The 14,453-nt window shown below is 41.7% G+C and overlaps 1 protein-coding gene across 3 annotated transcripts in view; it reads right to left on the bottom strand.

Annotated features, from left to right (window-relative positions):
* Nucleotides 1-569: 569 nt before the first annotated feature.
* LOC140209510 (peptidase inhibitor 16-like) overlaps nucleotides 570-14,453 on the bottom strand; it is a 55,014-nt gene continuing 41,130 nt past the window's right edge. For 2 of the 3 annotated variants that reach the window (XM_072277759.1, XM_072277761.1), the window contains one exon: nucleotides 570-1,528. In XM_072277759.1, coding sequence (XP_072133860.1) covers nucleotides 1,323-1,528 — 206 coding nt within the window. In that variant the 3' untranslated portion in view covers nucleotides 570-1,322. The remainder of the gene's footprint in view (nucleotides 1,529-14,453) is intronic. The other variant, XM_072277760.1, reaches the window with a different exon arrangement.

Genomic DNA, 14,453 nt, shown 5'->3' with positions numbered 1-14,453 from the left:
AGCTCTCTGGGTCATTGAGACACTCAAGCCTCCAAACCCTACAAGGGTTGTGGTCCTCTTGGAGGTCTATTGTGGATGCCTCAAGAAAATGAATCTCAGGGTAGTAAAAGGTGACACCCTCATCCTTCCCTTTTACCCATGATCCACTGTCCTCTCCTACCAGATTCTTTTCTCTCCAGTGCTCTACCCCCTCCACCTATCATCTCCCAGCTTCTCACTTCAATCCTCTCCCATCCATCCACCTTCTCCCTCACCTGGTTTCACCGATTACCTGCCAGCTTGTACTCCTCCCACTCCCCCACCTTCCTATTCTTCACCCTCCTTTCCAGTCCATGATGGATCTTGGCCCATAACGGTGACTGTTTATTCCTTTCCAAAGATGCTGCTTGACTTGCTGAGTTCCTCCTGAATTTGGTGTGTGTTGTTCACGTTTATATATTTCCTTCCTAAGTTTTCTTTGGGATTCTTTGGGAATGTTCCTTCAAAACCCATTAAGTTTAGTATAATGTGTATTAAAATAAATTATACACAAGAAATTTACAAAGTATGTTTATTTTTTTTTGGTTTATTTGTTTCCCTCAATTTTAAGCCTTCATGCATTTCTATACTTCAGCATCCCAGAAACAAAGAATTGTTGGTGCCTCAGAAACCATTCCAGTAAAAGTTAGTGGCCTGGAGTTTGCTCAACAACAAATAAACCCAGTGTTAAGATATTATTTACACTCTTAATTGCTGTACTAAAAGGTCTCCCTGAACTGAAAATTAACATTTACAAGCATGGATTCAGATTTTAACAGTGTTGGAGATTTTAAATCAAAAATAAAAATATTAAGTTTTACCTTTTCCTTTCATCTCTCTCTCTCTCTCATTCCCATTCTCTCTCTCACACTTCCTCCCTTTCCCTCTCTCTTAATCACATCTCCTCCTACCTCTAATTTGCTTTCTAAACTTGATTTGAGTTGAATTAACCATTCTAACTCTACTCGGCTTGGAAAAATTATTTCTGGTTAAGAAAATACTTGTTTAGCTCACAGTTGTGGATGGGTTTGCATTCACAACCACATTCCTGTGCAAAAGCTAATGATTAAATGTAAATATAATGAATTGCAGAAACCATACATTGGCCACCAACTGCAAAATTCAGGCCATGTTAATTCAAAGTAAGATAAGACAATGTAGGAAGAATATATATCTTCTACAAAGACATGGGGATAAATTGATATGCCAACTAGATTGACAGGTAAACAGACTGTTGGTCTGTTAGTTTCTTGACTATAAACTTCTTAGGGTTTGATTTTGTTTTGGATCAGAGTATCTTAAACTCACTGATCAAAGTAGTTAAACTGTTCCAAGAGAACTTTCTCAACAGATAAACCAAACAAAACTGAGTGAACATTAATTCCAGTGTATACAACTCTCTCAAATAATACAAAACGTGAAATTACTAATATCACAAGAGTTGACATAAAACTGTAACATAATGGTGCAGTCCCATTAGATCTGTCAGGTTTTTGGTGCTCCTGGGTCTCTGTTGAATAATAAAATGGAAACAGTTAGCTTCTCAGATAGCAGCTGTGTTGAACTCTAAAATCACAGTGAAAAATATATTTGCATGCTAATACTACCTTTTATCGATAATTATTTATTACTTTTGTAGGTAGTTAGGGAAATATTCATAAAAGGGATCTTCCATGATAATCCACAAAAGATGAAGATACTGTATATTCTGCTTAATATTCACATGTTACTCAATGACTGTCTTTCCTTTTAGCTTATCTCACCTTGGCTTTAACCTTGGTAGAATTACTTATCTTCAAAATTTTTAGAAGTTCCCCTCTTTAGCTGAAGCTCATGATTATATCAGGTTTAGGTAACACTCTACTGCCTCAACCATGTAATCATTGCCCAGTTCAAATCCAGATATTGAGCAAAATACGTTGCAGCCTTCTGGACTTAAATGTCAAATTCTCTAACCTTATATAACTCACTCCTTTTGTCTACCATTAGAAATGGCCATTCTTCCTATCTTTTGTCTGTGTTTTTGGGTCAGTTTTTCTCTTTCTACTAACATAGCTTGGCCTGCTGTACATATCCTTCAGTCCTGCTATTAGCAACACATAACACAGACATAATCTGCTTCTAGATGCAAAATTAACCCATTTGGTACTACTTTATCAGAGATATTTCCCTCCATTTCTCTCCCGATTTAATCTACATGCTTTTTTAAAACACTAATACTTTCATTGGATTTTGGTTTCACTGGAAGGGCTATCATTTACTGCCCTTGAGAAGCTGCTAGTGAGTTCCCTTTCTCCAACATTTTATAGTGGGATCCCACAGGGATGTGAAGTGAGTGAAAAAAAAAACAGAATCAAGAAAAGGGACAAAAAGGGAAAGTTGGGAAATAAACACAGAAGCTGTTAAGGAAACTCAATTATTATTTATCAGTCAAATTAATGCTAATAAATGAATGACAGATGCCAGAGGTCTTTGGGATGATTCACAAGAATGGTCAGATTTCTTTGTGAACAATCAAAGGGACAGGATAGAATGAGGTTAAGACAGAAATAATATTTGTGGTTAGTCTCAGTGCATAGATTGATAATTGGGAATAAAATTGGAATTTTAGTTGGTTTATACAAGTTGAAATATAGTGAAAACTTTGCCTTGTGTACTGTTCATACAGATCAGATCATTACCTGTCGAATGGTGAAGGGTCTTGATAGAGTCGAGGGGGAAAAGAGGTTTCCTATGTAGGGGGAGTCGAGGACAGAGGACACAACCTCAGAATAGAGGGACGTCATTTTAGAATGGAGATGAGGAGGAATTTTTTAAGCCAAAAGTGCTGTATCTGGGTAATTTATTGCCATAGGAAACTGTGGAGGCCAATTCTTTATGTATATTTAAGGCAAAGGTGAAAAGATTCACCACTCCAATGCATGAAGGGGTACAGGAAGAAGACAGGAGATTGGGACTAAGAGGAATAATGGATTAGCCATTATGAAATGGTAGAACAGACTTGATGGGCCAAATGGCCTACTTCTTATGGTCTTATTACACATTGTGTTGATGTAGGACAAGAAATAACAATGCAGACTATAGCATAATAGCTACGGAAGAAGTGAAGTGCAGGTAACCAGTGATATAACATTACTGACATATAAAAATACCACATGCAGCAATATTCTCTTATACTTCTGTTTTTTTATTTGTGCCAGTGGCATCTGTTTGAAAACCGTGATGATGATCATCATGAAACAGTGACTGAAGAGGCTTTACCCTCTTCCCCACTCGGCATAGCATTATCTTTGAACCATTTCACTAGTCTCCTAAAGACTTGGCTTCAACACTCATTTAATCAACTTCATCACAAGAGGCATCATGAAAAGAAACGATACATGATAAAAGCTCCTTCATGTGGCGTGGCAACAGAAAACTTTGCACAGACAGCAGCATCCTGTGAGGGAATGTAGACATCCCACCTCTCCTGGAACCTCCGGGAGTCTCCCGCATATTAATAGTGGCTCCCTGATGCCCGCAAATTATATACAATGTCACGGAAATCAATTTTTTTTGAGAGCGAGCGAGAGAAAAGCAAGTGAGAAAGCAGGCGAGAGCGCGCGAGCGAGAGAGGGAGAGATAGCGAGCGAGAAAGCAGGCAAGAGCGCTTGAAAGCGCACGAGTAACCACGAGAGAGAGAGAGAACGAGCGAGAGCAAGAGCGCGCCATGGCAGAGTGTTCCAAAAAAATATAAAAGGTACGTCACCCCAGACTACACTAAAGTGTACCCCTGCCTACTAGGGGTCAAAATAATGACAGTGTTGCTCGCTGCACTGTTTGCAACAGTGACTTTTCTATTGCCCATGGTGGGTTAAGACTGTAAAAGACATGTTGAGGTGATTTTAACAGGTGTCATTCGTTTATTAGCATAGCTAACGTTATTTAAACTAGCTGGCTAGCTGCTAAGGAGCTACTCTACTGCAGACATCCCACCTCTCCCGGAAGTCTCCCGCAAATTGAAGATGCTACCTCCCTGAAATGAGTTTTTGCAGGGTGGGATGTCTGGGAATGCTTGTTTAAAGAAAAGTCAATGGGTTTTTACCTCTATGATATATTTGTATAGAACATTGGTTGGACCTCAGTAGACATTCAGCCTTTGTTTCAGGGAAGAAACAGATCTCTAGCAGTTCCTGACATTCACTGAGATGTGATAAGGTTAAACAGCAATGCCACAGTGCATTAACTTGTCAAGTACTCATTTTTGATTAGAAGGTTATTTGCAGCAATATTTCTGTGTTTCTAGGAGACTGACTCATTTCCCACTTGACCAACCAGTCTCATTCTGTATTCATGTTAATGAACTACAACAAGAAAGCAGACTGCTCTACGCCCTCTATTATTCCCAAAATAGAGAAATACAATTCTTTCTCTAAATCTCAGTTGAAGATATGACAAGTATGAGCAGCCTGAATATAGAAACACATGGTCTTTGAACTTGTCCTATGTTTGTTCTTCAAATTAATAGTGGACAGGTAGGGAAAAATGGGCATTTTTGTTAAACTGGTGGGAAGAGAATAAATATGCAGAGAAATTTATTCATTAATTCTTCTTCAATGTGGAACACTTCAAAATTTTAAAACCCCTATGCTGTGCGAATGCACAGTGTTTAAACTTGTAGAAACAGTTACAAAATGGTGAATATCTAGCTCAAACAGCCTTCTGAGTCCCAACCATAACAGACTTCCCCTTCATCTGCCTCCCTCCATCAAATCTGCTCCACTTTCTAACCAAGGATTAACTGAAGGTAAGCAAGGAACATTCCTGACACTTACAAAACAAAATCACATGTGAAAAAGAGCAAAATGCAAATTTATAGGAAAAGACATTCTGGGACTTCTCATTACAATGAGGAAGTTTACTTCCTCATGTTTAACTCCAGTTATAGATAATTGTACTTTCCCAGTTCTCACAATTGTGGTCTTTCCAAGTGCTGGGGTTGGAGGTCTTTCTGCCAATCGCATATTCTCTTTCCAGCAGTTTAACAAAAATAACCATGCTTTTTGCTTCTGTCCACTGTTAATTTGAGGAATGGACATAGAGCAAGTTCACAGAATCAGGCCAAGAAAATGTCAGACATAACAGAAACGTCTAACTTCGGTTTCAAAGCTTGACAAACATGGCGACATTCGTTCAAGCGATGATACAAGTTTGAGAACTATGTATATTTATCAAATATAGTTCCCAAATAAAAGTTTGGAAGAAATAAAAATGAGCAGAAGTAACTACTCATTGAAATAGTCCAACAAAAATCACACTATTGAGATTATGGCTGTTCGAATAAAATATAATCCACAGTGCATTAATGTGAACATAATACAGTACACATTAATAATACAATAAAATATAATACAGTATTACATTCTATAATATTATACTGTATCATTTTGATGGATTATTACCTATTGCAGTGGTTTTATGTATTTTGGTATCCATTGAAAAATAGGATAAAGCTTATCTTGCAATTGCTTTGGAAGAAATATTAAAAGGATATTAATTATGAAGAAATATTTAACCTTTCCCACAGCTAAAAAAATTATATGATATATTTTTTTAATTTGTAGCTCACCACTTAACTTCTAAACCAGGAAAAAACTTCTATAGTTGTACCATGGAGAGCATTCTGACAGGCTGCATCACTGCCTGGTATGGAGGGGCTACTGCACAGGACCGAAAGAAGCTGCAGAAGATTGTAAATCTAGTCAGCTCCATCTTGGGCACTAGCCTACAAAGTTCCCAGGACATCTTTAGGGAGCAGTGTCTCAGAAAGGCAGTGTCCATTATTAAGGGCCTCCAGCACCCAGGGCATGACCTATTCTCACTGTTACCATCAGGTAGGAGATACAGAAGCCAGAAGGCACCCACTCAGTGATTCAGGAACAGCTTCTTCCCCTCTGCCATCCGATTCCTAAATGGACATTGAAGCTTTGGACACTACCTCACTTTTTTAATATACAGTATTTCTGTTTTTGCACAATTTTTAATAATCTATTCAATATACGTAATTGATGTACTTGTTTATCTATTATGTCTTATTTTATTTAGTTTTTTCACTCTGTCTGCTAGATTACGTATTGCATTGAACTGCTGCTGCTAAGTTCACAAATTTCACGTCACATGCTGGTGTTGATAAAGCTGATTCTGATTCTGAGTTCCCAACTGAGTTCATGGGCCCCTTGGTTAATGGTATTGGTTCATGGCATAAAAATGGTTGAGAACCCCTGTATCTAAACATCGAATTATTAAGTTTCAATTTTATGATTTTCTTTGTAAAAGGCAATTATATCAACATAATGTCTGTGTCCAGTATAGTTTACACATAGGGGAAGGGACCCAGCTCTGTAACTCCTGTTAATATTCTAATCACTTCCAGAATTAAGAATATAAGAATATAAAATTTAATATATTATAGTTTGGCCTAGAGTCCTAGAACCATAGAGGAGTACAGCACAGAAATAGGCCCTTTGGCCCATCTAGTCCATACCGAAACCATTTAAGCCGCCTACTCCCATGAACCTGCACTGGCACCATATCCCTCTATATCCCTACATTATTTAACATTATCATCCAGATCATTGATAAGGATGACAAACAACAAAGGACCCATCACCGATCCCTGCGGCACACCACTAGTCACAGACCTCCAGTCAGAGAGACAACTCTCTGCTACCACTCTCTAGCTTTTCCCACAAAGCCAACGTCTGATCCAATTTACTACCTTATCCTGAATGCCGAGCAACTGAACCTTCTTGACCACCCACCCATTCAGGACCTTGTCAAATGCCTTACTAAAGTCCATCTGGACAACATCCACTGCCTTGCCTTCATCCACTTTCCTGATAACTTCCCTGAAAAACTCTAAGATTGGTTAGACATGACCTACCATGCACGAAGCCATGCTGGCTATCCTTAATCAGTCCCATGTCCATCAAAATACTTATGTATCTGGTCCCTTAGAATACCTTCCAATAACTTTCCCACAATTTATGTCAGACTCACTGGCCTATAATTTCCTGGTTTATGTTTAGAGTCTTTTTGAACAGCCGAACAACATTGGCTATCCTCCAGTCATCTGGTACTTCTCCTGTTGCTAAGGATGTTTTGTCTCTGCTAGGGCCCTGGCAATTTCTGCACTGCCTCCTGCAGCGACTGTGGGAACACTTTGTCGAGCCCTGGGGATTTATCCAGCTTGATTTGCCTCAGGGTAACAAACACCTCCTCCTCTGTAATCTGTACAGGGTTCATGAAGTTGATGCCATTTTGCCTCACTTTTATATACTCTGTATTTGTTTCCTGAGTAAGTACAGGTGCAAAGAATTCATTTACGATCTCCCCCACCTGCTTTGGCTCCACATATGGATTACCATTCTGGTCTTCCTGTGGACCAATTTTGTCCCTTGCAATCTTTTTGCTCTTGTATATAATTGTCCTGGCTTTTTGACAGAGCTCTCCTACATTTACTATGGAGATAAATTCTCTTTATGCTTCTCTGAAGTACCATAAGACTTTTCTCTACATTAAGACCTGGAACGCACGATGACGCGACCAGGTGACCGATTCCCGCGGGACGCGTCCACCAACATCAAAGAGCTGACAAAAACACACTGCACCGATGGAGACCTGGAAAGATGCAGGGAAGCATGGGAAAAGAGCTGGGCTGCTGGTCAGATTGAAGCTGAGGGGCTTCAGGGTCCCTATGCCAACCATCCTACTAGCTAATGTGCAAGCCATAGAGAACAAGATGGATGATCTTAAAGGGAGACTCACCTACTGCAGGGAGATGCAGAACTGCTGTGTATTCTGTTTCACTGCGACCTGGCTCTCCCCTGCCACCCCTGACTGTGCCAACCGACCGGAGGGATTTTCGATCCATCGGATGGACCGCACGGCGTCTTCGGGCAAGACGAGGGGAGGTGGTGTCTGCCTACTGATCAACACTGGGTGGTGCTCTGACACAGTGGCACTGACAAACTCCTGCAGCCCGGACCTGGAGCACCTGTTGGTGAAGTGTCGTCCCCACTATCTGCCAGGGGAATTCACCTTGGTCGTACCGACAGCGGTCTACATTCCCCCCCAGGCAGACGTGGAGTGTGCTCTGAACATACTGTATGCCAACATCAGTGAACCTGAGACCAGGTATCTGGAGGCTTTGCTCATTACAGCCGGGGACTTTAACCAGGCCAACCTCAGAAAGGCAAGGATGCCTACCGTTCCGTCCCACGACCTCACTTCGGAAAATCAGACCATCAGGCCATACTCCTCCTCCCAGTTTACAAACAGAAACTGAAGCAGGAGGTCACAGTGTCAAAAGTAGTGTCATGTTGGATGGAGGAAACGGATGAGGTCCTCCGTGACTGCTTTGAATCGGTGGACTGGTTAGTGTTCAAGGACTCGGCAGCTAACCTCGATGAGTATGCCTCAGCTGTCACTGACTTTATTTGGAAATGCACGGAGGACTGTGTGTCTCGCACAACAATCCGGGTATTCCCTAACCGGAAACCTTGGATGAATTATGAGGTCAAGTCCCTTTTAAAGGCTAGAGCTGCGGTTTTAGGTCCGAGGATACCAGTCGCTACATGGAATCCAGACGTGAACTCCGGAAAGCCACTATGGGTGCCAAGAGGCAATATCGAGCCAAGTTGGAAGCCCAGGCTAACCAAAGGGATGTCAGTAGACTATGGCAGGGTCTAAGTGAGATCACTGGGCGTAAAGAAAAGGCTGGGAATATCAATAACTGTGGCACTTCTCTTCCTGATGAACTTAACGTATTCTACACAAGATTCGAACAGAAGAGGAGCATCCCATTCTTTCCGGATGAACCGGACCTGGTGGCATCGAGATTCATTGTCACCGAGGAGGATGTTAGAAGGACCTTCCTGAAGATAAATCCAAGGAAGGCGATGGGCCCAGATGGCATCCCAGGATGGGTTCTCTGGGCCTGTGCAAGCGAGCTAGCTAGAGTGTTTGCTGACATCTTCAACTGCTCCTTGCTTCAGTCTAAGATCCCCTCATGTTTTAAGAAGGCAACGATAATCTCAGTGCCGAAGAAGAGCAAGGTGGCATGCCTGAATGACTATTGACCCGTGGCTCTGACATCAATTGCTATGAAGTGCTTCGAGAGATTGGTGATGGCACACATCAACCACAGCCTAACGGTCAACCTCGATGCTCTGCAATTTGCCTACAGGAGCAACAGGTCAACAGCAGATGTCATCTCTCTGGCCCTACATTCCTCCTTTGAACACCTGGAGAATAAAGACGCATACGTAAGGCTCCTTTTCATTAACTACAGCTCTGCCTTAAATACCATCATTCCAAATAAACTGATTCCTAAGCTCCGGAACCTGGGGCTCAGCACTCAGATCTGCAGCTGGATCTTCAACTTCCTCACAGCCAGGACCCAGGCTGTAAAAACAGGGGACAAGCTCTCCTCTACAATCACTCTGAGCACCAGTGCCCCACAAGGCTGTGTACTCAGCCCCCTGCTGTACTCACTGTACACCCATGATTGTGTAGCCAAGTTTCCATCAAGCTCAATATATAAGTTTGCTGATGACACAACAATTGTAGGCCGTATCTCGGGTAATGATGAGTTTGAGTACAGAGAGGAAATTAAGACCCTGGTGGCATGGTGCGAAGACGATAACCTATCCCTCAACGTCAGCAAGACAAAGGAATTGGTTGTTGACTTCAAAAGGAGTAGCGGACCGCATAACCCAACTTACATCGGTGGTGCGCAAGTGGAACGGGTCAAAGCTTTAAGTTCCTCGGGGTCAATATCACAAATGACCTGACTTGGTCCAACCAAGCAGAGTTCACTGCCAAGAAGGCCCACCAGCGCCTTTACTTCCTGAGAAAACTAAAGAAATTTGGCCTGTTCCCTAAAACGTTCACTAATTTTTATAGATGCACCTTAGAAAGCATTCTTCTAGGGTGCATCACAACCTGCTATGGAAGTTGTCCTGTCCAAGACCGGAAGAAGCTGCAGAAGATTGTGAACACGGCACAGCACATCACACAAACCAATCTTCCGTCCGAGGACTCACTTTACACCGCACGCTGTGGGAACAGTGCTGCCAGGATAATCAAGGACACGACCCATCCAGCCAACAGACTTTTCGTCCCTCTTCTCTCCGGGAGAACGTTCAGGAGCTTGAAGACTCGTACGGCCAGATTTGGGAACAGCTTCTTTCCAACTGTTGAACAGAACCTGACCTGGATCTGGGCCATACCCTCCAAATATCCGCATCTGCTCTTGTTTTTTTTTGCACTACCTTACTTCCCATTTTTCTATTTTCTATTTATGATTTATAATTTAAATTTTTAAATTTTAACTATTTTCAATATTTATAATATTTAATATTTGTAATCCAGGGAGTGTGAAGCGCAGAATCAGATATCGCTGTGATGATTGTACGTTCTCGTACCAATTGTTTGGCGACAATAAAGTATAAAGTTATATAAAATATAAATGTTATCTGCTAACCATAAAAAGAATTTAATTATTCCATAGACACAAACAGCAAATTTGTTTTGCTACTGGCAGAGCAATATTCATCACAAGCTATATTGTTAAATAATTTTACAAAAGAAATTGTAAGAGTCTCAGACATGAAAAGTAAAAAAAAACTGGAGAGGTAATAAAAACAGTAAGTGCTCAGTAGGTCAGATTGCATCTGTGAGAAGAGAAACAGAATTAGCATTTCAGGTCATCAAAATTGGGAAGAGACAAAAGAAACTCAATAATTTGCAGGGAGGGTGGGGGAGATGTCTGATAATGTAAATAGTGACCATGAGGATATGTTGTAAACAATGTTATCTGATCAGTGAATGAATGGGAACAACTGGACAGTGAACTCTAGCTTGTAACAGTCTGCCAGGGTGAGTGACCCTGAGCTTCCCATTGACTTCCGCTCTAAATTCCCCACCCCACTGCACCGTTACAATGAGGCCCAGCACAAGTTTGAAGAACAGCACGCCAACTTCCAGCTGGTCAGGCTGTAGCTTGTTTGTGAAACTCATATTGAATTCTGCAGCTTCAGGTAACTTGATTTTGCTGAGGATGCTGGAGGGAATCCACAGCTCATGCAGAATCTATGGTGAGAAACAGAAAGTTGGTCGATGTTTTGGGTTGAGACCTTTCAGCTGTACACTGGAGGAGCAGCAGCTCACGTTCCATCTGGGCAGTCTAGAACCCGACAGAATAAGCAATGAATTATCCAGCATCTGATAAACTGCTCTCCCTCTCTCTCTTTTCTCACTCTTCCTTTAGAGAGGGGGCAGAGGAGATTTACCAGGATGGTGCCTGGAATGGGGAATAGGTCCTATGAGCAAGCTAGGGCTTTTCTCTTTGGGGCAAAGGAGGATGGGAGGTAACTTGATAGAGGTGTGAAAGTTGTAAGAGGTATGGATGGTGAGTCCAGTCAGCACCTTTTTCTCAGGGAGGTAAAGGCTATTACTAGAGGGCATCGTTTTTAAGGTGTTTGGCGGGAAGTATATGGTGGGGGGGTAGTCAGCGGTAGGTTTTATCCCAGAGAATGGAATGCACTGTCAGGGATGCTCGTAGAGATAACATATTAGGAGAATAGGCGCATGAATGCAAGGAAAATGAAGGGCCATGTGGGAGGGTAGGGTTACATTAATTTTGGAGTAGGCACAACACTGAGCTGTACTACTCTGTATTCTGTTTTCTGTGTTCATATTCATTCATTCTGCTACATGCAGGTTAACATCATGATCCCTAAAAGGTCCTAGCCTTTTGTTCCTTTATGCATTCATCAGACTGTAAGTGGGGCACCACAGTGGTGCTGCAGGGAGCACCTCCGTTTCACGGCTGCAGAGACTCAAGTTCAAACCTGACGTCTGTATGTATGGAGTCTGCACATTCTCCCTCGGACTTCACCACTAGATGCTCTGGTTTCCACCCACATCCCAAGGATGTTAGACTAGCTGGCAATTTTAAACTGTCCCTATTGTATTGGGTGCCAATGGCCACATATAATGCATAAGGTAACAATGAAATGTGATGGAAAAGGAAAATTAGGATTAGTCTGAGAGCCAGCATGGACTTAATCGGCCAGTAATCTTTTTATTTTACCTCAAGCAAATATGAGAGTTGTTGCACCACAGGAGATTAGTCAGCCCATTGAGTCTAGGTCAGCATCTGGCACAATTATCCTTTCAGCCCCATTTCTCCAAATGAGCCTGCAAATTATTCTCTCTCACTATCCTTTATGGGTATTTGCTGAGTTAGCAACTATCCATAATCCACCATCACCACCACTAATCCTCCTGTGCACACCCATTACCTCCACAGTCCCCACCCAAAACTCATGTGTCCTAAATCAGAAAAACATTTTCAAAGACAACATATCAGTTGTTTTTCCCTTGTTGCCCTTAGTGAAAACTCTGTGCCAAGGAATTATTTTTATAACAAATTATGGAAGAATTCACCAAAGTGTTAGAGCCAAAACAAAGGAGTGACTTTCATTTTCATCTGTCAGCATTGGATTCAGGCAAGAAAAACAGTAGGAGCACTTTCCCATTTCTGAGCTGATAGTTGGGAGCCTCACCCTTCCACACCCTGGGAAATAGAAGGTATACTGCCCATGATTTTCCAGTGATTCATTTTAGAAGATTGAATATAAATTTCTGCTCTAATCTATTCACTGTAAGGCCCTCCTTCCTTCCTTCCTCCTTGTGTCCTCCGGGTGGAGTCGTCAGGGTGACATCATGTCAAGCTTTGCAGCAGTCTGTTCCATCTGTTGCAGTTGTGTGCCAGAGCCTGAGTCACCTCAAATGTTTTCCCTGTCCAGTCTTTAATGTTGTCCGTCCATCTTATCCTCTACCTACCTCTCCTTCTTTTCCCCTCCACAGTTCCTTGTAGAATGGTCTTTGCAAGGCCACTGGATCTTGTTACGTGGCCATACCATCTCAGCTTTCTTTTCTTCACCGTTGTGAGAAGGTCATCATGGGGGCCAATGTGGTGCTGGATGGTCTTGCGGACCTGCTCGTTTGTGATGTGGTCCAAGTATGAGATGCCCAAGATGTTGCAATAGCATCTCACTTCCAATGCCTGTATCTTCCTCTGTAGCTCTGCTGTGAGGGTCCAGGTCTCACATGCGTACAGGATGATGGAGAATACCAATGCACGCAGGAGTCTGATCCTGTACTTCATGATGATGTCACTGTCCCTCCATATTGTCTTGAGTTTGGATAGTGCAGCCATTGTCAGTGCGGTTCTTGCCAAGACTTCTGGTCTTGATCTTTCATCATGTAAGGTCATGATCCCCTTATGGATATTTATTGCATCTGGTCATAAAACTTTTTATCCTATTAAAGTCTGGCTGAGAAGATATAAATTGGTAAATTGGTAAATGAGAGAATGGTCATCAGCCAAGGCAAATACATATATTCAAAGCCAGACAGAAAAGGCTTGAAATCTCCATATTAGAACGAAGATGAGGAGGAATTTCTTCAGCCAGAAAGTGGTGAATCTGTGGAATTCTTTGCCACAGGCAGTCGTGGAGGCCAAGTCTTTATGTATAGTTAAGGCCGAGGTTGTTAGATTCTTGATTGGTCAGGGTATGAAGGGATATGGTGAGAAGGCAGGAGATTGGGGCTGAGAGGAAAATTGGATCAGCCATGATGAAATGGTGGAGCAGACTCGACAGGCCAAATAGCCTAATTCTGCTCCTGTATCTTATGGTTTTATGGAATATGTCAATGACAGTAAATCTGATTCTGAATATTTTAATATTACGTGTTTCAGAATAAAATATTACTTGATTCTCAACTTTAATGTTTTTTTTTTGCCTTATTTTTGTACTTGTTAAACAAATACAATCAAGGTTACCTTGTGACTGGCAGTGACTAAAGTTCCCAGCTGAGTATCATCTGTAACACAGGTCTGCAGATGCCAGAAGTCCAAAGTAACACACACAAAATGCTGCATGAACTCAGCAGGCCAGGCAGGAACAGACTGCTGATGTTTTGGGCTGAGACCCCTCTTTAGGACTCATAATCTCCAGCATAATCTCTGACTTGTTTCCTCTGTTTTGCACTATCAACAACATCAGTCGTTTGGCTTCAGTATTCAGTGTGTAAGCAATCATCAGTGCGCCTTAATTTTACAAAATAAAATACTGTAAAATTAAGGTCTGCAAAGAGAAACTGGGTTTTCTGATCAGTGATCCTTTGTCAGCCTGAAATGCCACCACTGTCTAGTCTGCTGAATATTTCAAGTATTTGCAGATTTTTTTTTTTTAATTTCAGGTTTCCAGCAACTAAATGTTTTGCTTTCATAGAAGTTTAATTATGGAAGCTGGATTTTCTCAAGGTGCATTGGTATCCTCCAACTTCCTAATGAAACGCGGGATGGTCCCTAGTATGTAGGT

Source organism: Mobula birostris, chromosome 14, assembly GCF_030028105.1.
Source record: "Mobula birostris isolate sMobBir1 chromosome 14, sMobBir1.hap1, whole genome shotgun sequence".
NCBI lineage: Eukaryota > Metazoa > Chordata > Chondrichthyes > Myliobatiformes > Myliobatidae > Mobula > Mobula birostris.
This window is presented reverse-complemented; position numbering and strand designations above follow the sequence as displayed.